We start from the raw sequence: 25,714 nt of genomic DNA on the forward strand, positions 1-25,714 counted from the left end.
AATAAAGTGCTCCCACTGGCTACACTGGCACTGATAGAAGAGAAGAAGTTGGAAGCAAAGAATGAATCCAATCTCCAATCCAAAATACCCACAGCTGAATCACCTTCCTCAAGCCTCAGCTTTTCTGTCCCTCCTTACTATTCACTGTAAAATTAATATTTAAGTAGTAACATCTGATACAAATTACCAGGAGAGCAGTGTGAGTCTGCACTGCAGAGTTAAGTGAGACAGCTTTTAGTGGTAATACTCAAACAAAACAAAAAAAACCAACTTTTTATTTCCTGGTTCATCTCACTGGAAAAAGATTCAAGATTCAGAAATTTTTCCATCAGGAAGATCTAGAACTCAATAACTCCTACAATTTAAGGGTTTGGTCTCAACATTTGTTTCAAAATCAGTAAAGGCTGCTACACAAAGTATTTATTTTCAAAAAATCTATAGATATTTATTGAACAAATAAGAAAGCAGTGGAAGTTTTCATAATCAGATACTACAAAATATCTAAATTTTTAAAAGGTTATCTACAGGATTGAAATAATTCAGCTCCAGACAGCAGATAAAGAAAATAGTTTCACTAACATTTTAAGCAGGCAAGGAATGACAGATTTAGACAAACTACAATAAACAAACAAACAAACAAACATTTCTTATTTAAAAACAAGAGGAGTACAAAGATTGTTCACTTGTTTTAGTGGAGCCTTGCTAGGAGCAGGTGAGCATTTCTTGTAGAGAAGGAGCAGCAGCAGTAGTCTAAGTGGACCTGCAATAAATAAACAAACTCCATTTTAGGAAGAATATTTAGAGCAATCATTAGCAGGTAGAATATTCACCATCCTAGGAAAGCAGAAAGTCAGCTTTGACTTGTACAAAACACAGAATATAAGAGTTTAATGATGAAAAAAGTGATCTTTATATAATATGGCACCATCTTGATGCACTAAGAATGCATTGTGCAGAAACACTGTGACTCAAATTAACATGCAAAGAGATCCCTATGAAACTGCCATTAGTCTTCTGCCCTAAGTAACTTATTTTTAGAATAAACCAGAGATGACTCACACTACTGAACCACTAAAATATACCCATCATTCTTAGTGCCCTAAGGTTGGCACAAGCAACTTGTAAATGTCAGAAAAGCATATAAACCTCATTAATTTTTGCAGAAATTCATTTAAAGATAGAAACAGGTCCAAAAAGATGCCTGTCTAAATGCATTGCAATTACGTTACAATTATTTTCCAAATCCACAGATATGCTCTGTCTTTTCTCAGCTCATTACTGACTCAAACAATTTGCCCTTCTGGGATCAATTGTTTGCTAATAAATAATTGTTTACAGTCACAAAATGATATTAAGGAGTATTCTTATTAGTTTTCCTTCTACAGCCTAATAAGATTCCAAACTAGCTGATTCCCAAGAGTCTAACCTTAACCTTGCTGTGTTTAACAGCCCAGGAAATGATGAACCATCTGTTTCAGAAAATAATGGAGGGCCAAGAGGAAATATTGTTTAATTGTAGATTAACCTCCTTGTACAGCAGAATGAAGCAGCTACAGAATTAGCAACTCTAACTAGCAATGAATAAAGAAAAAACCCTGAAAGTAGTTCTTACTATTAGAAAACCAACAGCAGCAAGTATTCTTTTATCAACTTTGAAAAACACAACAAAACAAACCAACTCATAAATGTATGTAACAAGTAAAATTTGATTTTAAAAAAATTAATTATCATATTTGGATATTTCCACTTGAGGAACTCCCAGAAATAAATACTAAAATAGTTCTGGCTTTACTTTTCTAGGAGTATCAAAATTACTTTAAAACAAGCATCTCCAAGTGAGAGATGTGGAAGTTATACAGTAATAAATACCCTATCATTTTAGGTATGAAACTGCTGCTACAAAGCAACAGACAAGTCATTTAAGGGAGTGGAGGGAAAGATCTTGAGGTTTTAAACCCAAGAAATTTGATCATTTATGAATCTGTTTTCACAGCCACTTTTAATAATGGAGACAACCTGATAAGGTGTAAGACAGACTGAGTACTAGAAGAGCAAAACCCTAGCAGTGATAAGGCACATGAATTTGAAAATAAAGCCAACTGCTCCTGTGCCTCCATCATTAAGAGCAGCACAATTCTGCAGTGGGATGGCAATTTTTCTATGTAACATTGATGTCAAAGCAAGCTGAACAGGAATTTTTACCTCCATCAATCAGCTTGCCTCGTTTTGACAGCAACAACGACAGAGAAGTGTGCTATCAAAGGGCTGCAGCAAACTCCAACACACAGGAACTGAGAGAGCTTTCCCTTGATTTCACACAACCCTCCTAGAACAGAATCTAAATTCACTGCTCACTCTGACAGCTGGGTGCATACTCAGCGTGACAGATTGCATTCATTCCAAGTTTTAAATATCCAAACACGGTAACATTTACTCCAATAAATTATTCTTGAATTCTTCACTCAATTCCTGAAGCAATGAGCTCGCAATAACTCTACAGCTTCATATAATAGCACCTATTGAAAGAGGATAAGAGTTTGACATTCTTCTCCCACCAAACAACCGGGCACAATTTTATCCATCAGCCGTCTATCAACCTACGGATATTGAAAGCTTGGGCGAAGGAGATAACATCAAACCCAGCCCTACTGTCAAGCTGCGCTATCTCCTACCATCAATAATACTATTCATGAATTTAGGAAAATTAATAACTCTTGGGCTGGAGGCTGGGAGAGCCTCAAGTGCAGGTGAAGCAGGCACTCACTTGGGCTTTGTCTCGGCGTCGGTGACCTGGCGGATGTAGATGCCGTCCTCGGGGTGCTCGATGTCGTCCATCTCGTACATGTAGGAGGAGGCGATGGCCAGCGTGGTGCCGTCGTTGCTGAAGGCCAGCGAGGCGATGCTCGTGGGGTAGCGGTGGAACTGGCACAGCCTCTTCTTGTTGAAGGGGTCCCAGATGTTCACAAAGCCGTCGGAGCCGCCTGTGAGGCAGGGTTTCAAACAGAAGTTGTAATTGAGGGAAAGAATAAAACTGAAGAGAAAAAAAGGCAACTACTCGTAATGACTTTGTGCTCTGTACCGAATGAATCAAGCCTGCGTTTTTCCTGACAATGAGCATTTCCCAAACTCCCTGTTAAAGCAGTTAACTGCAGAAAAGACTGCAATACAGTTTTATCTCACAGCACTCTAAATTCTAAGGCGGTGGTAAGGCAGAAAAACATTTCCTAAGAGAGATTCTCACTGCATCGTAGTTTTAAGCTGACAGTGAGACTTGTGATTATACCTGAAGCAGACAGTGAGAATTGTAATTACATCTGCATGGCACAGACATATTTTATGAAAAATCCTTTCATTAGGATCTTTTCCCCTGAGAAGCTTCAGCTTCTCCATGTTTTGCTGTTTTGGAATGTGGTTTGGAGAATTGTTTACCCAGCATGTGAAACTGTTTTTACTTGATGACCAATGACAGCCACCTGTGTCGAGGCTGTGAGCAGTCACAAGATTCCATTCCAATCTTTTCTATTCCGTGCCAGCCTTCTGATGAAATTATTTCTTCTATTCTTTTAGTATAGTTTTAATATATCATTTTCTTTTAATATAATATATACCATAAAATAATAAATCAGCCTTCTGAAATATGGAGTCATTTTCATCTCTTCTCTCATCCTGGGACTCCTGCAAACACCACCACACCCACAGGTCCAAATACAAGCTTGTGTTTGGGGAAAAAATATTAAGAGTTAAGAACTCTCACTGCATCAAATAATTTTAAAACCTTGCTTATAGCATGAATACAATTTAGATGCTTAAAAAGTCAGGGCATATGAAGTAAAGGCTGATCTGTTTAGAGCAAAACTAAAGGAACTGGGGCAAGTGTTACAATTAATTGAGTATTTACCTGTAGCAAACGTGTTGTGGACATTATGGAAAGAAATGGCATTCACTGGATAAATCTGCTCGATGTTATTCTCCTTCAAACGGTGACATTTGAATGCATATTTCTTCTTCTGGATTTCTGGGCTTGGATCCAAATATTCCACAGCTACACGACCTTCAATAGAGCTTAAAACATAACCCTAAAAGGAAAAAAGAAAAAAATTGGAGCTACGTTTTAGTAGTTTACAACTGGAGAAAAGACTGCAACACAATTTTATTTCATAGCCTAGTTCTAGGAAAGTGGTAAGGCTTGGAAAAAAGCTTTCTAAGAGAGATTCTCATTGCATTGTAGTTTAAAGCTGACAATGAGACTTGTAATTACTTCTGCAGGTTGAAAAACAAGCTTGTCTTTGGGGAAAAAAATTTCAAGAGATAAGAACACCTTGCATTTGCTTACCTATCCCCCAAGGCCTAAATATCTGAAATATGAGAGATACTCACAGGACGATTTAGTTCCAGAATTACATTACATTAAAATTAGTTCAGAGCTTTATACTAACAACTAAACACTCAAGCTGAAATAGTATTTTCAGTGAAACTTGATTACAAGTTGTGTTCACTTATCCAGTTAATTACAGTCCTGACTTGGAGCAACCTGAGATGCTTTTATTATCACTTTGGAGTTAAGTCCATAATAGATCTTTTCAGAAATAGGATTGCAATGATATCTAGCTATAACAGGGCTCTTTAAAATCCATCATACAATACAATCTGGAAGATCAGCTTGTTTTACTATAACTAGAACTGAAAATGGACAAAGCATTCATGCCAGTTCAAGAACAAGTAACTAGGTCTTGCAATTCCTGTACTATCACTCTGTACAAGGGAAAATTCCCCTACAAATTAGTTTGGCAGAGAAAGCCAATCTTCTTGCTTTCCTTGAAAAAAGAAATACCACAGACACACGACGTTAACTCGCACAGAACAGCTGCAGGAGCACCTGAATTGCACAATTCCCCCGGGATAATGGATCCAGGGCTCTGCAGTGCATGCCACAGACTCAGAGAAGAAAAAAAGAAAAATATATAAATGACATTTATGCAGTTTTAATCCTGCCTCTGTTCACAGACTGTTCAAAAACCCAGGGTTACAATGCATAAAAGGTGCTTAGGAACCACCAATTCTGGCTTTCTCTCTTCTACTGTAACTGGGGAGGGGAAGGATTTTTTTTTAATCACATGTCAGCATTGTGATTCATTAAACAGGTTATTTCTAAAAAGAAGACAAATCTTGAGGAACAAAACAACAACATAATATGCTGGTAAATCACTGGCAAACATTGCTAAGCTGCATTAAAAGAATTAATGTTCCCCAGGAAGCCTCCCCCCTCCCAAAGTTTGATTACAAAACACACCCCCATAGAAAAATGAACTTGAAAATAAACCCCCATTTTCCTGAAGAATATTGAGCAGAAATGTGAGTGCTGCCACTGCTGCCATACCTGTTTGTTGGGGAATGCTCTGATGCAGCGGGTCTGGTACTTCAGGCTGGATTCCCTTCGCTGCTGAACGTATCCCATGTTCCTCAAATCCCACACCAGCACCCTCCGGCCTGCTGTCCCCACAATCAGCCTGTCCCCAGACACAGAGAGGGTGTAGACCTTCCAAAAGAATATTTACAGTATTTAACACTGATATCAGCCTGGGAACCCCCCTGCTCTTTGGACAGAATAAGCTGTCAGCAATGAGCACTGACACCACTGGTGACATCTCCCATGGAATGCTCAGCAAAGAATTCCCTTCAGCTTTCATTTAGAACCCAAATTTGGGACAAGAACGTGTATGTTAATGTAATTATATATTGAGAAAACTCAGGTGTGGTAAAAACATTTGTGATTTTGTTAACTATATTTAAGCTGATCTATATATACAAGAAGTTTTGAATTCATTTTTTTTCCTGGTAAAAAATGGGAGAGTGTCACTGGCTCCTTTAAAACAGGATTACTGACCTGGTGATTTGAGCACAGCCCAAAAATCAAACAAAGAATATTTACAGTATTTAACACTGATATCAGCCTGGAAACCCCCCTGCTCTTTGGACAGAATAACCTGTCAGCAATGAGCACTGACACCACTGGTGACATCTCCCATGGAATGCTCAGCAAAGAATTCCCTTCAGCTTTCATTTAGAACCCAAATTTGGGACAAGCAGCAGGAATGTGCAGCTGGTTAGTGAGAACACCCTGATACAGCATTCAAAAGCTCAGGCATTAAATTTACCAAAATTAATGGCAAAAGAAAAACCCATACAAAGGAACAGGAGAGGAAGTGATGGATATTGGAATTAATTTTGGCTTGGTTTTGCATTCCCACTGTCAGTTCATGATCCTGCAGTTTAGTCCTACAAAACCACATCACACATTTTCTTCTCTGTTTTCCTCCACCTGGTAACCAAGTATTTTTCTTTATAAACTGAATATTTTGAGATGAGCTTAATAAAATAAATTGCCAAGAGATCATTAACATTACTTTGTTTACTTTAATAAAATGAAGTGAATTTGAAGAGAGCAATATGCTTGACATATTAAAAAAATAAGATAATGGCTTGGAATGTTAACTCTACCCCAAAACTTGGCTCAGTGGGAAATTTTGGCTTATCAGATTTCATATGAAAATATTTAGTGCATGAATTGTTGTTTCCAGCTATTGCTTGGGATGCAGTTCATCTGTAATATGTAAAAATAAAAAACAAAACCAGCAAAACAAAAATACAAGAAAAAGGGAAGAGGTTTAGTCCAAAAAAGCCATAGAATGAATTCCAAGGTGTTGATACATAAGCAGATGGAATCCAGCTACCAACAGCTGCTTTACAAGAGCAAACAAGAATGAGCCTTTCCCAGTGATCAAATGCAGCCAAACACACAGGAAACAGACCCTGGGTACTCCTCAGATCAGGAATGAAAAGTGTAAGAGATCTGCTGTCCTGCCAGAGGGAATCAGCTTGCTTTTGGCACGTGCTTGGATGATTTTATTTAGTTTCACTTTGTGGTTCTCTGATGAAGCCCAAAGCTGCTTGGTTCTGCTAAGACTGCACTGAAACATCACACTCAACAAATTTTCTCCTCATTTGCTACAAATACATTTTGAAAAAGTTAATTTCTAATAAAAAGCTAAGCAGACAGGTGTGTATGTATACATAAAGATAAAAAAAGCTTTCTTTAACCAATCCTCATCCACCCAGCATGATTTCTTCTCTAAAATGTGATTATAGAACTGTTAAGACTGAGATTTTAAGATGGGAAAAGTCTTAAAGATTTTAAGATGGGAAAAGTGCTTTTGGCACGTGCTTGGATGATTTTATTTAGTTTCACTTTGTGGTTCTCTGATGAAGCCCAAAGCTGCTTGGTTCTGCTAAGACTGCACTGAAACATCACACTCAACAAATTTTCTCCTCATTTGCTACAAATACATTTTGAAAAAGTTAATTTCTAATAAAAAGCTAAGCAGACAGGTGTGTATGTATACATAAAGATAAAAAAAGCTTTCTTTAACCAATCCTCATCCACCCAGCATGATTTCTTCTCTAAAATGTGATTATAGAACTGTTAAGACTGAGATTTTAAGATGGGAAAAGTCTTAAATATTCACATAGCAGTTGTCCAAAATATCTGATGATCCCAATTACTCCTAAAAAGGGTAAGAAAACTTGGAGCCAACAGTAGTTACACATTTTAACAAGACAGTTTTTTGTTATTGATGTAAAAATCAGTCCAGAAATACTCATAAAAACTATATAAAATATGTTTGTGTACATATAGGGAAACAAAGGCATAAAGAACATCAAATATCTTAAATCTTCTTCACAAACTGATGTCACACCTGTACACTGAGTGTTCTTTCTCCAGCACACAGCCATAAATCAAATGAAACCGTTGTCATGCAGTGGAGTAGGTGTACACATTCATCAAAGGCAGCATTAAAAAAATGACATAATGAACCTTGCTGAACCAATGAGCAGCTTGATTCACTGTGCCTGTCCATTATATGGTATTCTGTCAGCAATTTATCACAGTTCTTTACATGCTACATACATCTATAAATCAAAACTAGAAATAATGCAATTACTTTATTCTGCACAAAGGTCTGGCCAGGAGTAGATCCAGCTCTGCTGGAACAAAAGTAAGAGCTATTTAGGGGCAAAGGGAAGGTAATGATGGCTCATAATTAGGACTTGACAATAGGATGTCACAGAGCTAAATGAAATTTTTAAAAGGTACAGGCAAAAAAAAAAATTCATATGTAAAATTATCCAGCAAGCCAGCCTGTGTTTAGGGGTCTCTGCAGAAAAAAGAATTAACAGAAATTCCTGTTTTTTCTGTAAGCAGCATGAGAAGTTAACACATCATGTGGCCATTAGAAAAAAGCTGAAAACATCATCCCATTTTATCTTATTTCTCTGAGTCTCCCATTAGCACAGAGGATTTCAGCTTTAGGAGAATGTCCAAATTTACTAGGCATTAATACAAAACAGGCAAATCACAAACCAAGCAATTCTGTTCAATTTTTTGAACACAAGTAAAAACCAAAAATATTATTTCAGGCAACAAAAAAGATCTCCTACATAGATATTTCTCTGTGCATACTCCAAAACAATCAGACCTTAGGACTGCCAGGGTCTGATGTACCTAAATCTTAACATTTAAGGAAATAAAATGTGCATTTTACAATTAAACCAAGATGCTTGGCTTTCCTTCAAATTTATTTGAAATTTAAAGGAAGTGGTCCAGCACAAGCACCAAGAATGGAGGAACACTGAGGAAAGCTCAAAGGGCTCACCAAAAATAGCAATACATTCTGAATACCAGTCATGTAAAATGCTACACTTCCACCCAGTTTAAAAAACATGAAATATAACTTCACAAAATCAGCTCACAGCTTCACAACTTCAGCCCAAGGCAGTGTCCTTGTGGTGTTCCAGTCCCAGGATGAATTATTATCCCATTATTTAGCACCTGGGGTGCTCCACTCACCTTTTCAGGCTGGGAGAAGGTTCCTGCATTGCAGGGAGTTCTGGGATCCCAGAGTTTGACAGTTTGGTCCCAGCTGCCAGTCACCATGACATTCACTTCTGGGCAATACTCCACACACCTGATAGGAGCATCGTGGGCACCAACAAGGTTTTCTGTAAGAAAACACAAAATTTTGCAAAAGAACACCACTGCAGCACAAAGCATTTTCTGACACTCTACAGGTGCATTTCTATGCCAGAAGTCCCTGTAAGGATAGTTCAGCCTTCAGAAGCATAACTTTTGCAAAGATCAGCACTGTTACATTTAAATTTATGAGCTTGAGCTTAGGATTAAAGAATTTCAGGCAGTCACTGAGAGATCTTTAAAGGTATAAAGCACCCACTGGTATCACACTGACAAACACACTAACACAGAAAGCAACTTAAGGTTGTGTGCATCAATAATATGACAAGAGAAAGCAATGAGAACCTTAATGAAAATATTAAAATACTTGTAGGAAGTCAGCTATGGCAGAATTATTTGAGCTTTTTGGTACCATTACTGCACACACTGATTTGCCAAGCCCTGGCTATTGGCAGGTGCTGGTGACTGGCTGAAATTTGCTTTTCTCTTTAACACTCTAAAAACACACAAAAAGTTGAGACAAACCAATTCCATATTCTGCACCAACAAGGCACTGGAACTGTTAATTTCAAGCAATGTTTTCTTAGAAAAAATCTGTAGCACAAGGCCATGACTGACAAATCAAAAGCTCCATATATCCTCTGCCATAAAAGATCATTCTAAATACATCCAAACTACAAATCTCTGAAAAACAAAATGTTCAGCTTTAGTTCAGCTTGGCTCCCTAACTGAGCCACTGCAGCCTGTGGCAGGGCAGGATTATCATCAGAAAACCAATTCAATGCACCCTGCAAGCAGCCACCAAACCTTCTGGCAATGCCAAATTCTTCCAGGTTTTAGGTGGTCCTTATTAGGGTCACTGGTTATTCTGCAGATACTTCAATATCCCCCAGCTATAGAGCCTGAATGAAGAATGCTCTGTGCATGTAAGTACACAAACCTGAAGCTCAGCCCAGCTGCTGACAGCACTCAGAGTTCAATCTGCTCACCTTGGTCCGTGTTTAAGTCGTGCATTTTCAGTTGCTGATCCAGCCCCCCACTCCAGGCATGGGTAGGATCCTATAAAACATAAAATTTACTTTATTAAGTTTCCATGGCTGCTCTGCATCCAGCATCCTGAACTCATAACACAGGATGTGCTTTCAGGAGTTTTGGGAAGACAGGAATTCAGACACAAATGTTAAAGTCTGGTGTAAACAGATTTAAACAGACAGAAGCTTTACAAAATGTTTAAGTGCTTTGAGCAATATGAATTTTTTAGTTTAGAAGTAAAACAAAAATAAATTTTTAAAAGGCAGATTCAGGCTGGACCAAATAATTTCCATTTCTTCATATTTTAAATGACTGACAACCTAAGTCCCATCTAGGTGCAGGATAATGCTAAAACTGATTTAGAAGGGAGACACCATTTGAGAACCTGAGTGTTGATCCACAGCACAGCAGCAGCCACATGACAAAACATTCAGTGAAAAAAAATCACTGGTAGGCCTCTCTTTAATTTCAGGGACTGACAATTGCTCATATTTTGTAAAATAATAATTTAAAAAGCCCTCCACACTTACATAAAAAGCACAGTCCAGGACAGCTCCTGAATGCTGATATTTGAGTCTCATGGTGTTGGCAGGGACATCATAGAGCCGCACAGTCGTGTCCCAGGATGAAACCAGCAGAAACTGAGAAGTGTTTGGACTAAACTTCACTGATGAAATCCCATCATCTGGAGTTTGGTTGAGCTTGAACTCGTTCGATCCTGTCATCTGCAGACAATAAGGCACAGATGCAATTTTAGTGACTGCAAGAACACAGGCCTAGCAAGGGAACAAGACTGAGCCCTCTGAAAGGCAGCTTAAAACTTCACTGGATTTTACACAGAACAGGTTCAGAACACCCAAATGTCTCCAAACTCTAAAATTCAAGATGCCAATCCCTGTCCAAAACCTCAAGAAGTGCTTTTCTCTACAGAGAGCTTTTAAATATCAAATGCAACATGTATAAACAACACAAAAATATTATGATCATTATTATAACCTATAAGCTGAGCTATTGTTACTTACAAAAGTATTTCCCTCAGTCTGCTGAGTGTGTGGCTGTGATTTTTGAAGTATTTATAAGTTACTGTGAACATCAAAAAGTCACTTTTAAAAATATGTATTAGGAGAAAGGAATTGGGATTTGAAAACTCCAAAAAGTGTTGGTTTGCTCCTGGATTGGTGTGACTGTCACACACTCCCAAGAATTTCAACTGGATCATCTTTTATGTAGCTCTGGGCACTGTGCAACTTTCAGACCTTTAGGCTTCCAAGATGCTGTGAAATATGTGCAACAAAAAGCTTTAAGATTGTTTTTCCCCCTCTCTTAGAATCCAAAGAGCAGGTAAAGAAAGGAAAGTTTTGTTTTGTGAAGTTCTGAAATGTGGAGTGACCACAGAACAGGGATGTGACCAGGAAAAAACATCAACAATTCAATCAAAAGGTAAATGCAGCACTCCCAATCCAGGACCAGTTTGTTGAAAACTTCCAAGGACAGCAGAAGTTATGAACTGCAAATTTCACCAGGAAAAGAGCTCAGGCCTTACAAACACTCTGAAAGAAGAAAGTGCTGGTTACACATCCACAAAACCACCACCAAAACAACCACAGCCTCTTCTCAAGGTTTCTCAAGGCCTCCACAGCACATTTACCTTCTGCTAAAGGGGCAGAGCAGTGAACTAGCTCAGATTTTCTGTAACTCTGTTACAGAATTTGTATGCACAACTGCCAAGGTAAGAGAATAAATCAGGAATAAATCATCTCTGAGAATAAATCGGGAGATAAGAAGCAGATAGGGCAAGGTACAAATTTAGGGCACAGTGGTTCCAGGTCAGTGCTTGTCAGCAGCTAAACAACATCAGGTTGTGTAATAAAGTGAGGAACAAACTTTCCTGCACTGGAGAGATTTCCTGAGTGGGAGCTTTGCTAAGACACCCTTCAAAAAACACAAAAACCAACCACTGTGTCAACATAAAGTGCTATTTCTGCTACTGAAACATGAAGTTAAGGGGAAAAAACCCTTTTAATAATAGAGAAGCTTCTTTCTCAGCCCCTTTTTCAGCCCTGCTTTGGGAACACTTGGGGAAAGAGAGGCTTGAGGTTGTGCCACACATCTTTCCATGGGAATGTTACTTGGAATTCAGCAGCACCTGCTGAGGGTGTTTCAGATGCAGGTCCAGAGACACAAAACCTAAAGGAATTCAGAACAACTGAGGCAATTAAGTTGGACAAGCTTATTACTGTGCCAGAAAGCTCAAATAACAAAACATGAGATTTGAGGTACAAGTTACTGTATTATTTGAGGCCTGGTACAAATTACTAACCAGCCCAAAAGCAACTCCAGGAGGCAAAGCTACTCACACATGAAACCTGGAAGGATGTCCCAAAGATATTTTTAACAATGTTCATAATATCAGAATTTAAGTATATCCTGCCTCTTATACATGGTAAAAAAAAAAAAATATAAGACCCACACTTTCATAAAAACACAACCAGGATTCCAAACCACAGCACTGTGCCCATGTCAAACAATAAAGTCCTGGTGAAATGTTGAGGAAAAAAAACTTTTAAATATTACAGAGAAAGCACATGCTGCTAAAATGGCGATTCTGAGTTAACCACGGGGTTCAGTTTGGCAAAAAAAAAAAAAAAATGGGAAAAAAAAATTTATAGTGAGCAAGCAAGAAACCTGTGCTTTTATAGCTCCTCTTGGCACAGGTGTCACCCAGGTGGACGGAGGAGACGGAACAAAGCAGAACGCTCCGCTGAGAGCCTCGGGAATCCCCTCCCGCGCTTTTATTCACAAAACACGAAACTCAAAAGTACCGTTTTCATGCTGAACGAGCTCCTCCCGCTGCTCCACGGGCCGCCAAGGAAAAGCTTTCAGAGTCCGGGCAGCGCCGAGGCCTCGGTCCCTGTGAGGAGCGCCGGGGTGAGGAAAACGCTGCGGGGAAGGAAGAGAGTGAGGGAAAGGCCTGGCAGCCAGACACGGAGGGCGCCGCACCGGGAACGAACACGCGGCCGGGAGGGAGGGTTCGGCTGTGCCCAGGGTCCCGGATCCCCGACCCCAAACCCTCAATCCGAACCCCCGGTCCCGAATTCCCGGCCCCGGCCCCGGCCTCACCTCAGCCGCCACCGCCGCCGCCCGCGCGCGCGCACTGCCGCCCGCCCCCCGCGATTGGCCGGTTCGAACGCGCGTGGCGCTGCGTGCCCGACGTGCGCCGCGAGCCCGCCGAGGGGCATGCCGGGAGCTGTAGTTCGCTGTTGCCGGGGCAGTGGCACCGTGAGGGGAGCGCTGCCTTCTCCCCGTCCCGGCCCGGCTGATAACGGAGGGGCCCGGGAGATACCCCCGGGGAAACAGCTCGGAAAGAGAGGCTGCTGCTGGGCTGCAGCGATGCGAAGGGATAAAACCCGAAATACGAGTTATTACCGCTAAAAATAGAGTCCGAAAGGCGGAGCGACAGAGCGGGGCTGTGTTCCCCGGCCCGGCTGCCGCTACCCCGGGGCTGCGGCTCAAACACCGGCTGTGGAGCGCGGGGAGAGCGTTCTCCTTCCCCGCACGGAAAAACGCCTTATTTATCCCTTCGGATATTTAATTTCTCTGGTTTTCGGGCGTTTGTTTTTCGCTGTCCTCGTTGCTGTCGCTGTTACAGCCCCGGCGCTCGGCACGGAGCCGGTGGCCGCAGTTTAATCGCCCCTATCCGCGGGATTTACGGGTCTGGGGTGACCCACCGAGGCCGTGTCCCGTGCGGAGCCGTCGAGGATGCCCAGTGCGAGCCCGGCCCGCGTAGAGCAGGGACCAGCCCCGGTAGCACCAAGCCCATCACCGCGGCTTCCACTGAAACACTCAAAAAACAGGAAAAAAAAGTCCCCGTTTAACGAAACTTTTCGGGAATTGCCCCTCATCTCCCAGCCGGGAGAAGAGCAGCGAGCCCCCGGTGCGGGCGGACGGTCGGGCCCGGCTGGGATTCCCTGCAGGAAACGAGATAAGGAGCAAAACGAAACGAGATAAGGAGCAAAAATTCCGTCAAAACAAACTCTCGGCGTTACGAGTCGTTTTGGCTCTCCCGTGCATCTCCCGGGCCATTCCCGGCCCGGCTTCAGGACACCCCCGGTCCCCCTCGGGAACACGCGACCGAGGTGGCAAATTTATAAACGAGGCTTAAAACGCTTTAATTTTTTTTTTTTCTTTCTTACTTTCTTTAAAAATATTTACAGATCTGAAATAACGCTTTTTTTAATTAATTTTTTTTTTCTTTTCAAGCGACAGGATGGCAGGAGGGGAGAGCGGGGGTGCCCCCGGCGCCCCGGGCTCTCCGTTTGCCCGTCCCTCCCATCAGTTTCGGGGCTGTGTCCCCTCCATGGGGGCGGCCCGAGAGCCCCTCACGGAGCCCCGGCCCCGCTCCCGGTGCGGGTCCCGACGGGGCGGGGGGCGCGGGGCTCAGTAGTCGATCTTGTTGTAGAGGTTGTAGAGCGGTAAGGCCGAGAGGTTGCTGCCGGGGTAGTAGAGAGGAGCGGGGAAGGCGATGGACCGGGGCACCGGCACTCGCAGGAGGGAATTGTCTCTGAACACCAGCGGCATCCCCACCAGAGTCTGCGCCGAGGCGTGGGCCATGTTGGCCGCCTCCAGCTCGGCCGAGAGCTGCCGTTTCCACTTGTTCCTGCGGTTCTGGAACCACGTCTTCACCTGGGTCTCGGTGAGCTGCAGGCTGGAGGCCAGGCAGGCCCGCTCCGAGCTGCTCAGGTAGCGCTTCATGTCGAAGGTGGACTCCAGCTGATAGACCTGCGAGCGGCTGAACACCGTGCGCGTCTTCTTCTTGGCGGCGCCGGCCTGCCGGTCCCCGCCTTCGCGCTGCCGCTCCCCGCAGGACGGCGAGGAGGGTCCCAGCGGCTTCTCCTTCTCGTCCTTACAGTCCTGCTGGGGGGGCGAGAGGAAGGGCCCCCGCTCCCCGCTGCCCGCCGCCGCCGCTCCGCTCCCCTTGGCGCTGCCTGCAACAGAGCGACAGCGCGGGGGTCGCACGGCGACCGGCACCGGGACCCCCGCCGGCCGAGACCCCCGGCCCGCAGGGAAAAAGCACCGGGGCGAGACCCCGGGCAGGCACCCGCCGCCTCTGCCCCCGGGGGAACACACAATCGACACAGGGGGAAGCGATCCCCTTCTGGGTATCCCTGTGCCCCCGATGGATGGACGGACGGATGGATGGATGGATGGATGGATGGATGGATGGATGGATGGATGGATGGATGGATGGATGGATGGATGGATGGACGGACAGGTGGGTGTGCGTGCCACAGTGAAAAGAGCTGAGTACCAATCTTCCTATCCGACACGAGCCGGCAAATTTTACTTTACAGCATGGCATTTCACAGACCGTTTATTCAGAAATAATGCTAAAAACTATAAATAAATAAGCACCGTTCTTCCCTGCGCCCGAGCGCTGTAATCAGAATCTAAGAAAACGAGCGTTATCCATCGCGCCGCATCCCTCGGGGAAATCAACGCCGGATGAGATGGAAAAGATTTTTTTTAAAAAACACCCAATTTTTCCTGGAATCCCTTCCTCCCCGCTTCCCCCACGGACGGCGCAAACACTCTGTGCCCCGAGACGGTGCGGCGTGCTCCCGCCTCCCTCTTCCCGGCGGGGGCCGGACCCGCGGCCCTTCCCGTCCGCCCCGTCCCATCCGTGCGCTACTCACCGAGACAGGTGAAGCTGAGGGGGGGCTGGTGCTTGCGGCACGCCTCGGCGGGGCCCTGAGCCTCGGGGCAGAAGCAGCCGCGGTGCTTCCAGCTCTCCTCCGGCTCCTCGTCCTCCGAGGACAGGGACAGGGTCCGGGCGCGGGCGGGCCAGGCGGGCGCTCTGTCTGCGGCTTCCCGGGGGGGCTCGGCGCTGCCGCTGCCCAGGATGGACTGGATGGTGAAACTGGAGATGGGAGCAGCCGCCGGACAGCACTTGCTCGGCTCTTCTTTGCTGCTCATCCTGGGTTCATAAGAAAGCAGAGGAGGGAAGCCGTCGCTTTAGAGGGGCTGCGCGGGCGGGGGGTGCCCCGGCAGCCTGCGGGGAGCCGTCGGTGGGGGCAGTTTCGGGGGGCGCTGGGGGCGTGCGGCGGCCGGCTCTCCCCGCGCCGAGGCAGGCGGAATGCATGCTCCTTCCCCCGCGTCCCTATTGATCTGCGGGCGCCGGGCGGCGGGGCTTCATTTGCATGGAGGTGGCCTCCGCCGCGCCAATCACGGCGGCGGCGGACACGGAAAGTTTGGAAAGCCGCGGGCTCCGGGAATGGGGAGGCACGGGGGGGTGCACTGGAGCTGAAGGGGGGAACCCCCGGCGGGGACTCGCCGCTGTCCCCGGGGGCTAGGCTGACCCCGCGGCCCCGGAGGAGGGATGCTGGCCGCCCGCCATCCCTCCTGCCCTCCGCCTCGAGTGGGCGGCAGCGACGTGGGCTGAATGGCTCATGCCGCCCGAGGGGTGTCGGGATGAACACCTTGTGCATATCCGGGCATCTTTACCCTGCTCCTCATTAAACGAGGGAAAAAACCTGTCACGGTGTATGTTGCCTGCTTGGCAGCGATGGGAAACCTTCCAGAATCCGGGATTTGCGCTGCTGTGCTGCAGCCGGTGACAAATGTCCCAGGAAATGCCTCCCGCGTTTGGATCCCCGGGCCTGGAAGCCGTGGGGAGCAGGGAGGGAGGGTACGTGCCGCTGCATTTCCAAATAAACTTTGCCAGCACTCAGGGGCTCTTCCCCTCGGGCTGGGAATAAATCACAGCCACCGCAGCTCCTGCCCTCGGAGGGGACACCCGCAGGTGGCAGCTGCTGCGTCCCATCTGTCCCAAAGGGAACGCGGGGCCGAGGGCAAGGACCCCGCCGGGACCCAGCACCTTCCTTGGCGCAGACGGAGCCCCAGAGGCTCCCCAGGCCGCGGTGTTGGGGCCTGGAGCCGCTTTCCCCGGAGGTACCGGGTGGAGACCGAGCCCCGACGGCCGCCTGGCACCGGGAGCTGGGCCCTCCCTCCCATCGCCCTGGGAAGGCTCAGGAAGGAGCCCCGGTAACGGGGCCGGTGTGGAAAACACCAGCCTGGTCCCCGCATTGCCCCACGACCCCTGTCCCGGGCAGACCCTGCCGCCCTCTCCGCCTCCATTTCCCCGCTGCCGCCCCTCCGGAGGGATGCGCTCCCTCCCTGGCCCTCCTCCCTGCGGACACCCGTGTCCGTGGGTCGGGCTGCCCCCGAGCCCGCCGCCATCCCCGGCCGGGGAGGATCCCGCAGAGGGGAGCGAGTGGGAAGCGCTGCTGCAGCTCGGAAATCCTGCTGGGTTTGGTCGCATCCGTGTCCAGGTGCAATGGCCTTGCCCTTGGCAGGGCCGTGGCACCGGGTTTTTAACCCCGGGTTGCCCGAGCAGGGTGGGGCGGGGGTCTCTGCGAGCTCCAGCTGTTGATTCCCTCTCTACAGAAATAATCCCTCCCCCCTTCCAAAAATTAAAAGAAAAAAAAAAAAAAAAAGAAAAAGAAAAATCAAATAGAGGAAAGCAAAGAATGAGATGGAAATATACAAATCAATAGAGACAAATGTCAAGACGTTTTAAAATGACATTTTCATTAACTCCGAGTCACCATATTATGTCCGGTATATTGAATAAAGTACTTATAATATAATTAGGTATAGCGAGATGACGACTGTTATCCAGACCAGTGGCATAATCTTTAACTACTTAACTACTTGATAGACTCATTAATGGACTAATTGATTAGGAAAAGTGTTCCTGCTCCTCCTCTCCCTCTGAGGGGCAGGTGCTGTCCTGTTTTACCACATTAACCTTTTCAGTGCTTTTCAACAGGGTCGCGACACATTACAAATGGTCAGCTTTAATCATGATGTCAGCTCATTAACCCGGAAAGACCCCGCACTGAAATACAATTTAAGAAATCGTCCTTCATCCCGCTCTGCCGCCCCGGCTGGCCCCGCACGCAGACCCCACAGCCCTCCCGGGGCCAAAAGCCGTCCGGGGGACCTGCCCGAGCTGGGAGAGCCCCCGAGCGCTGCCAGCCCTCGGATCCTGCGCGGGGACGGGCCCGGAGCAGCGAGGGAAGGCGACACAGGGGACATCCCCCGACGTGACACTGCGGTGGCACCGCTGCCTCCAGCTCCATGGGCAGCTCCGTGCCTTCGAATGCCACCAGCACAGCGCGGCCCTGGCACAGCGCGGCCCTGGCACTGCCCTCCCTTCCCCACGGAGCGCGTCCTGCCCGTGGGAGCCGCACGAGTGGCGGCGGCCGGGCCGAGGGGACGCCCCGAGTTTGGATGCTGGGCGGGCCGGGACGGACAAGCGCTGCGGGCAGCTCGGAAACCTCCAGAGTTTCCCTAAAATGAGTAAAAATTTCCCCGAAACGAGTATTTAAGCCAAACTTGTGAAGCGGCCGCTCCGCTCGGGAGGGAGGGAAGCCAAGCGGGTTCTGCGGGATGCCGCGGTCGGGAAGGGAGGAACGGCGGCTCGGAGCGGCCCAGCCGCGCTCTCATTAGCATCTGATCAAATATTCATCAGGCCAGGGGCTGCGGGCCGCGGGAAGGGTTTTGCGAGGGGGCGACCCGCAGCTCCGTCCCGTCGGGGCAGCGATGATCAAACGGCGCGGCAAAGATAAACTTTGAAAGACAGAGCGAACGCTTAAAGTTTAGATCTCCAGATTATTACAATGCTCGATATTAAAGTGGCCCTGAGCAAGCTTTCAAATGGAGCCTAATAAAAATTGATCTCCGCTGCTTTTGCAGCACTCGGAAAATAGGCTTGTTGAGCGGCCGTAATATCGGGAGAAGGTTCCCTCTGAAATGACAGATGAAGTCATAAACAAGTTTGATCTTGGAATCAAGCTTCGATAAATATTAAACACAGTCCCCTTTACACGTGTGGATTATGATATATGGCGCGTCCAAACTTTAAAATAAGGAAATACCAGAGAAAATGATCTCAATAAATTTTCTAAGTATAAACGTTGATTATGTTTCGATTTTCATTCAAGAGCCTCTGCTGCTCGTTTTTTGGTGCAAATGACATCTCGCAATAGGCTTTTGGGGAAAAGGGCTCCCTATTTGAAAAAGAGAGCCCTAGAGGTGTACAATTTATGTAATCTGTGGCTGGAAAATGAATCGTGTAATTTATTGGAAAACAGAAAGTCATGAAGATTGGATCAGCATAGCCTATCCAAGGCCCCCTATCCATCAAGTTCCAATTAACAACCTAACCAGAGAGCTTTAATGTGTTTCCAATCTAGTGGCCTGATAGACTCATCAATTCCTCTGGGAGAAATTAAGAAAATCGACCGCCCCTTGGCGTTGTAGTGTCATTCCTTTCTGCAACTATATGTCAAATTAAAAACACAATTAAAATTTAAACTGTTTCAATCAGAGGGTGCCCTGCAACCTATGTTTCACTTAATAGAACTTTGATGAAAATCTGATGGTTCCACTCTATCATGAAGGCGAATAGAGCTGAGGAGAGCAAGAGATTCTTTATATTTATTTAAAATACCGGAGCTCAGGAGAGCCGAGACCAGGTGACCAAACCTGGGGGAAGCGGAGGTTTCATTCCCCGCGAGTGACCGGCGGGGCCGCTCCGCGCTGCGCTGGGCGACACGCGGGGGGACAGCCGCCCCACGGCCCCTTCCAGCCCCCTTCCACGGAGTTTGAAATCGCTCCGATCGAGGGGATTGGCTGATTTGGGCGCTAAAATATGCACGGGCAGCTCGGCAGAGCCACCAAGGCCCCGGGCGCGGGCTGCGCTCCCCGCGGTGCCCCCGCGCCCCTGGGGGCTGCCCGCAGGATCCGCGTCCCCTTCACTTGATATTCATCTAAACAGCTTCAGAAGTGTCCGCTGGGCAGCTCTGGGGGCTTCCCGGGGCTCTGATCCCGGGAGAGGTTTTATCGGTGCGGAGCGGAGCGAGGGAGGCTCGGGCGAGCCGCTCCCCGCACGCAGGGCGCGCTCGCACCGCTCCCTTCCCTCCTACATAAGTTTTCCTATTTTTTCCTTATTTTTGAGGTGATTCTGACCCCTCAAACCACGCTTTCGGGTAGGTGAAGGTCCGCGGGGACGGCGGCGACAGGTCCCACCGGCCGGTCCCCAATCATATGGGAGCGGCGAGAGAATAATTTGGATGCGGGAGAACAAACCAAGGTCATCAACACCGCCGAAAGAGCGCAGGAACAATAGATTCATTTGAAACAATATTTTACAGACGTTTTACGATCAATATGAACTGAAGCATTATGCTGTACCAATCTGTTAATGCTCTTAATGGTCTTCTCATTCCGTTAGCACACTATGCCAAGTCGATAGAGTAAAGTGATTATTACAGAGACACTTGCAGCATATTTGGGAAAAAAAAACCCTGAAACCCAAACCCACAGGGTTTTCCACCACTGCTTTAAAGCGGGATTATTCCCTCGGAGCGGCTCCGCGTGTCCCCACCTCTGCCGCCCGTTCTGCACGTCGCAGACACCGACAGCAGAATCAAACATTTCCCACCGACCTGTACCAGAAAATTTGAGAATATTCGGCTAAAACAAAAAAAAAAAAAAAGAATTTATCAATAATAATTAGGATAAAAAATACCAACCTCCCAACGTGGGTCGCCGGGAGCGTGCGGCTGCTGGAGGGGCCGGACCGCTCCTGCCGCAGCCTCCGCAAAGCAAAACTCTTCTGAATCCCCAAATCTGGTGGCCGGGAAGTTTATATCTTTCCCCCCGCTGTTTGCTATACACAGCAACCCCCTATTTACTACCAAATAAAAGAAATACATGTGTGTTTCGACCACAAACAGGCGAGCTAGTTCTGTTCAGCCCTGCTCAAAACAGTGGCCGAGAAGAACCGCGTTATCTCTCCAATTGCAAACAAAGGCAGAGATTTGCCGAGCGCGGCTGCAGCAGTAAACACGAGTGGTCGCGGAGTTGCCAACAGCCGAGAAGATCGAAGCAACTTTCTTTGAATCGCCCCCACCTCCCCGACAGAGAGTTTTTGTTTCTGTGAAGATGATTTTCCTTCCACCGCTCAAAGCGATTGCTTTCACTCCATCCCAGAGTGATGCGGGACCTCCAGAAAGTTTAAGCGGGGCCAGAGATGCGGGAGGAGGGGGTGGGGGTTCCCTTGGCAGTCTGTCCCGCTCTTGTCCCGCTCCTGTCCCGCTCCAGGTCGGCGCTCCCCGCCCGGAGCGCAGCGAGGAGCGCCGGGGCTGGCGGAGCCCTCGCTGCTTCTCCTCGAAGGGAGAAACGGAACCTTTCGCTTCGCGTTTCGCTGGATCCTTGAGGGATAGGATGGAGTTTGGGGACACCTCCTGAAGGCTCGAGAAAAGCCTGAGCGCCGGGCCGGGGTCGCTGCGGATGCGGGCGAAAGGAGCATCCCGCTATCCCGCTCCGAGCCGTCCCTCCCGGCCGGGCTGTGGGGAGCTCCGGCTGCGGGAGGGGGGCAGCGGACCGGGCTCACCGAGCCTCGGCCCACGGCCCAGCTTCACCGCCAGCTCTCACAGCATCCGCCTGCTGTCGATCCCGCCGTGTGCAAGCGGGAAGCAGAAAAGCTGGGATCTGCTGAGAATGCTTAGTTTCTTTCTTTCTTTCTTTTTTTTTTTTTTTTTTTCCATCCTTAATAATGATTTTAAAAAATCCTGCCGAGCCCCATCAACCCCACCGAGACCACGGTTCCCCCGGGAAATGCCCGTGACAGTCCCGGGACGGAGCCGCCGCCCGCTGCCCGCACCCGCGCAAAGGCCGCGCCGCGGAACCGGGGCCGCGCTGCTTCCATCGGCTCCTTCCTGTGCTGGGAGACGGCCAGGAGGGTCCGGAATCGTTTTCTGAGCGCTGACCAGAAATAAATGAGCTTTTTTTCCTTGCCGTTTGATAACATCGTGCTGCCGCGCTGTAAAATGGAAAGACGTATTTACTATGACAACAATATTTTTAATGGGCTGCAAGCGACTTGTCCCAAAGTTGGTACTGCAAACAGCAAAGGCATCGCTCTGTTTGTAGGCGACACAGCCAGCACCGCGTTTTGACCCCGAAACTCTGTTTATTTTTCATTTACGACCCATTGCCAGGGTTTTTATCCCAAACGAAAAGAAACCGCGGGATTATCTTTTCGCAACGCTGAGTTTTATTTTGATTTCTTTGGCCCCAAATCCTGCCCTCGGCGCTATCAACACGTCGATTCGGGCCAATCTGCGGCAAGCGGAGAGCGATCCTCTCTCCAAATAAACCCTGCCGGGGCTTGGAACACGCGTGACGGCCGCGGCCGTGGGCACAGGGCTGGGGCACCGTGGGGCAGGAGGGGCACGGGGGGCGCAGGGGAAGGGGCGCCGGGAGTTCAGGGAAAGCCCTCGGGGGGGAGGCGGCGCTCCCATGGGCAGGGACCCCCCCGCTGCCCCCTCCCAGCCCTGCGACCCTCGCTCGGGGCGAGCCGGGCACCGTGAGCCCCGGGGCTGCACCAAGGCAGGCTTCCCATCCCCGTCCCTCTGCCCATCCCCGTCCTTCTGTCCATCCCCGTTCTTCTGCCCATCCCTTCCCTCTGTCCGTCCCCGTCCTTCTGCCCATCCCCATCCTTCTGCCCATCCCGTCCCCTCTGCATCCCCGCTCCAAGGAGATTTCCCCATCAGGATCGGCTCCGTGCCTACCCGCAGCCCCGCAGCTCACACACAACATTTGACTTATTTTGTTATTCCCACTTTCCCCCCACCCCACATGTTGTTGTTTATTTATCTTCTTTTTTTTTTAATTATTATTTTTTTCCGCCCGAAACCACACTTTAAAAATGATAAGGAACGGGTTTTATTGATTTTTTTTTTTTTTGCACCACAACATTAAGTTTATAACAATATAGGCTGTTTTAAAAATAGGACCGATCCCTAACAGAAAGCGAGAGGGCAGGGGATACAACTGAAATTGGAAAACAAAATTTAAAATCGAACAAAGAAAAGAAATCAACTGACCCAAACCCTTGGGAAGACAGCAAACAATTGTCAGACAACAGGTGAGCAGACACTAAGACAGAGAGAGACTAGAGGTGTCCACTCCTCACTTGATTTCTGCCTATTAAAATCCACATACTCAATGGACTTTAGAAGAAAACTGTACATCATATCAAATAAATTAAAATTCCCCTAAAGTTGATTGTCCTTCACTTAAAGCGCCCAGCTCACCGAATCTCCCTTATTTATTCGCATAAGCCGGGCTGATGCTAATTCCCATGCCCTGCTCCTCTCTTCTCACTTTCCTTCGCTTTTAAATCTTTTTTATTTCATTTTGCACAACATGAAGAAACGCAATTTTACAATGCTAAAAACCCTTTCCTCACCATTCAAATAAAAGCAGTGCTTTAAGAATCGTCGTACAATATTGCACAGTTCAAAAGTACAATAATATTAATAATAATAATAATAATTAGTATTACAAAAGAAAGCAAAAGGGCACAGATTCCCCCCCCCCCCCCCCCAGATACCGAAATAACTTTACAACGCAAAAAACCCGAAACGACCCGACAACTAGGAAAACAAGAATTATAAACAAGAATTAAAAATGTCTAAGTAAACGATAATAAATAAGGGTCACTCAAAGCGTGCGAGTGTATTTAACCGTTCACTTTGAGGCTGTATTTCTTGCTCGTGAAAGTCTCATGGCAGAAACCGAAAGGTACAAAACGTGGGCAAGCAAAGAGGCAAAGGTCTGCTTAAATGAAAAGCCGTGGTCGATGAAGTTTGAGTCACGACAGGATCAGGAGCCTGAACAATTATTTGGAGGCAGAAGGAGAGATCCGAAAGGAACAGAAATTCAGCTTCCCGTTAGCGTTTGGCAAATCTCGAGGAGTGGCCTGGGACCATTCGTTTTATTTTATTACTATCCCTTTTTTCCCCGTTTTTTTTTCTTTTTTTTTTCTTTTTTTTTTCCTTTTTCTTTTTTTTTTTTTTTTTTTTTTTTTTTTTTTTTTTTTTTACAAAAATAAAACTAAAGCCACCGAGAGAGAGAGCGAGACCATCGCGGTTTTCACCCACGTTTACAAAAGGTGTGACAGCTCCAGGGTTCTCTACAAGCCCCCGCTTTCATTTCCCTCATTTTCGTTTCCCTCCCCCCCCCGCCAGATTTTTAATCTCTTTTTCTTATTATCTTTTTTTTTCTTGTTTTCCTCCTAAATTTCCGCGGCTTTCCTCCTACCCCCACCCGCCGAGGGGTCCCCCCAGCCCCGCACTCGTGTCCCCCGGCCGGGCGCCCCGCACGGGGGGCTGCGGTACTCACAGGCGGCCGGGTGCCTTGCGCGCCTCTCCGCGCCCCTCCCGGGCTCACACGGGCCGCAGCAGCGGCACGGAGGTGACCACGGGGTGCGAGTAATAGACGGGGTGAGGGAAGGTGAGCAGGGGCTGCGTGCCGGGGGCTCCGCCGCCCCCCGCGCCCCCCTCCGCGCCCGAGTTCTCGTGGTAGAGGATGGGGACGCGCACGATGCGCTGCGCGGCCGCGTGGCTCAGGTTGGCCGCCTCCAGCTCGGCCGCCAGCTGCCGCTTCCACTTGTTGCGGCGGTTCTGGAACCAAATCTTCACCTGGGTCTCTGTCAGGTGCAGCGAGGCGGCCAGGCCGGCGCGCTCCGAGCTGCTCAGGTAGCGCTTCATGTCGAAGGTGGACTCCAGCTGGAAGACCTGCGAGCGGCTGAACACCGTGCGCGTCTTCTTCTTGCGGCACGGCTTCTTCTCGGGGCTCTCCTCCCGCTTCTTCCAGTCCTCCGCGCCTCCCTCCTTCTTGGCCTCCTCCGAGTCGCTCTCCTCCAGGACGATCTCGTCGGGGCTCTTGGAGTCCAGCTCCTTCTGCTCCCCCTCCGCCTTCAGCAGCGGCTCCGGGGAGTCCCGGTCGGTGCCCGAGGCGGGGGACGAGTCCCTCAGCAGCGATTTCTCTGCGGCTGGATGGGGAAGGACGGAGCGGGGCGTGAAGAGGGGGGACACGAGGGACACAAAGAGACACCTTCACCCCCCAGGCCCCGCGTCCCGTTCGGCCGGATCCCCGCGCCACCCCGCGCCCCGCCGCCCCCGGGCCCCGCCGCTCCGCCGGGGAGGGACGGAGGGAAGGAAGGAGCGATGGAAGTTGCGGGGACGGTACCTTCCGTGCGGGGCAGGTGCGCTCCGGCCGGCGTCAGGGCGTAGGGGTACCACCAGGTCTGGGCGCGCTCCAGGCAGTGCGCGCTCAGGGCGAAGCGCGGCGCCGGGATCTCGAAGCGGGGAAAGGCGAGGTCGCCCACCTGCGAGAGGGCGAAGCCGGCGCCGTCCACCGCCGCCTTGCCCGAGGGGGCGAACAGCGCCCGCGGCTGCTTGGGGGGCGCCTTGGGGGGGCCGCCGTTGAGCAGGTTCTTGATGTAGAAGGACTCCTTGGGGGGAGGCGGAGGGGCGCTGGGCGGCTCCTGCCCGGTCTCCGGCATCCTCCGCTGCCCGCCCGGCTCCTGGCCGCCGCTGGCCCCGCAGCCCGCGCCCGGCGCGCAGGTGGCGGCTCCCGGCGGCGCGGGGGACAGGCGCGGCGGGGCGGCGTGGGAGCGCGGCGGCGGGGCCGGCCGGGGGCCCCTCGCATGGGGGGGCGGCAGCGCGGGGGGCCGGGGGGACCCGCGCAGCCCGCGGCACCGGGGCGCTGCTGCGGGCAGGCGGAGAGCCGGGGTCG

The 25,714-nt window shown here is 48.6% G+C and overlaps 3 protein-coding genes across 3 annotated transcripts; all 3 read right to left on the reverse strand.

The window, feature by feature from the left end:
- Positions 1-419: 419 nt before the first annotated feature.
- BUB3 (BUB3 mitotic checkpoint protein) lies at positions 420-13,223 on the reverse strand. Its single transcript, XM_059477080.1, has 9 exons — positions 13,181-13,223; positions 12,883-13,000; positions 10,591-10,785; positions 10,018-10,087; positions 8,906-9,057; positions 5,378-5,536; positions 3,899-4,076; positions 2,765-2,981; positions 420-760 (listed from the first exon to the last, which is right to left on the reverse strand). Exons 2-9 carry the CDS (start codon positions 12,889-12,891, stop codon positions 751-753), a joined length of 990 nt encoding a protein of 329 aa, XP_059333063.1. The 5' UTR covers positions 12,892-13,000; positions 13,181-13,223; the 3' UTR covers positions 420-750.
- Positions 13,224-14,497: 1,274 nt separating this feature from the next.
- On the reverse strand, positions 14,498-16,033 carry HMX2 (H6 family homeobox 2). Its single transcript, XM_059477495.1, has 2 exons — positions 15,754-16,033; positions 14,498-15,045 (listed from the first exon to the last, which is right to left on the reverse strand). The coding sequence occupies exons 1-2, from the start codon at positions 16,031-16,033 to the stop codon at positions 14,498-14,500; spliced, it is 828 nt and encodes a 275-aa protein (XP_059333478.1).
- Positions 16,034-24,360: 8,327 nt separating this feature from the next.
- On the reverse strand, positions 24,361-25,481 carry HMX3 (H6 family homeobox 3). The gene is made up of 2 exons (XM_059477412.1): positions 25,166-25,481; positions 24,361-24,968 (listed from the first exon to the last, which is right to left on the reverse strand). Exons 1-2 carry the CDS (start codon positions 25,479-25,481, stop codon positions 24,361-24,363), a joined length of 924 nt encoding a protein of 307 aa, XP_059333395.1.
- Between the last annotated feature and the right edge of the window lie 233 nt (positions 25,482-25,714).

Source organism: Ammospiza nelsoni, chromosome 8 (assembly GCF_027579445.1).
Source record: "Ammospiza nelsoni isolate bAmmNel1 chromosome 8, bAmmNel1.pri, whole genome shotgun sequence".
In the NCBI taxonomy this organism is placed as follows: Eukaryota; Metazoa; Chordata; class Aves; order Passeriformes; family Passerellidae; genus Ammospiza; species Ammospiza nelsoni.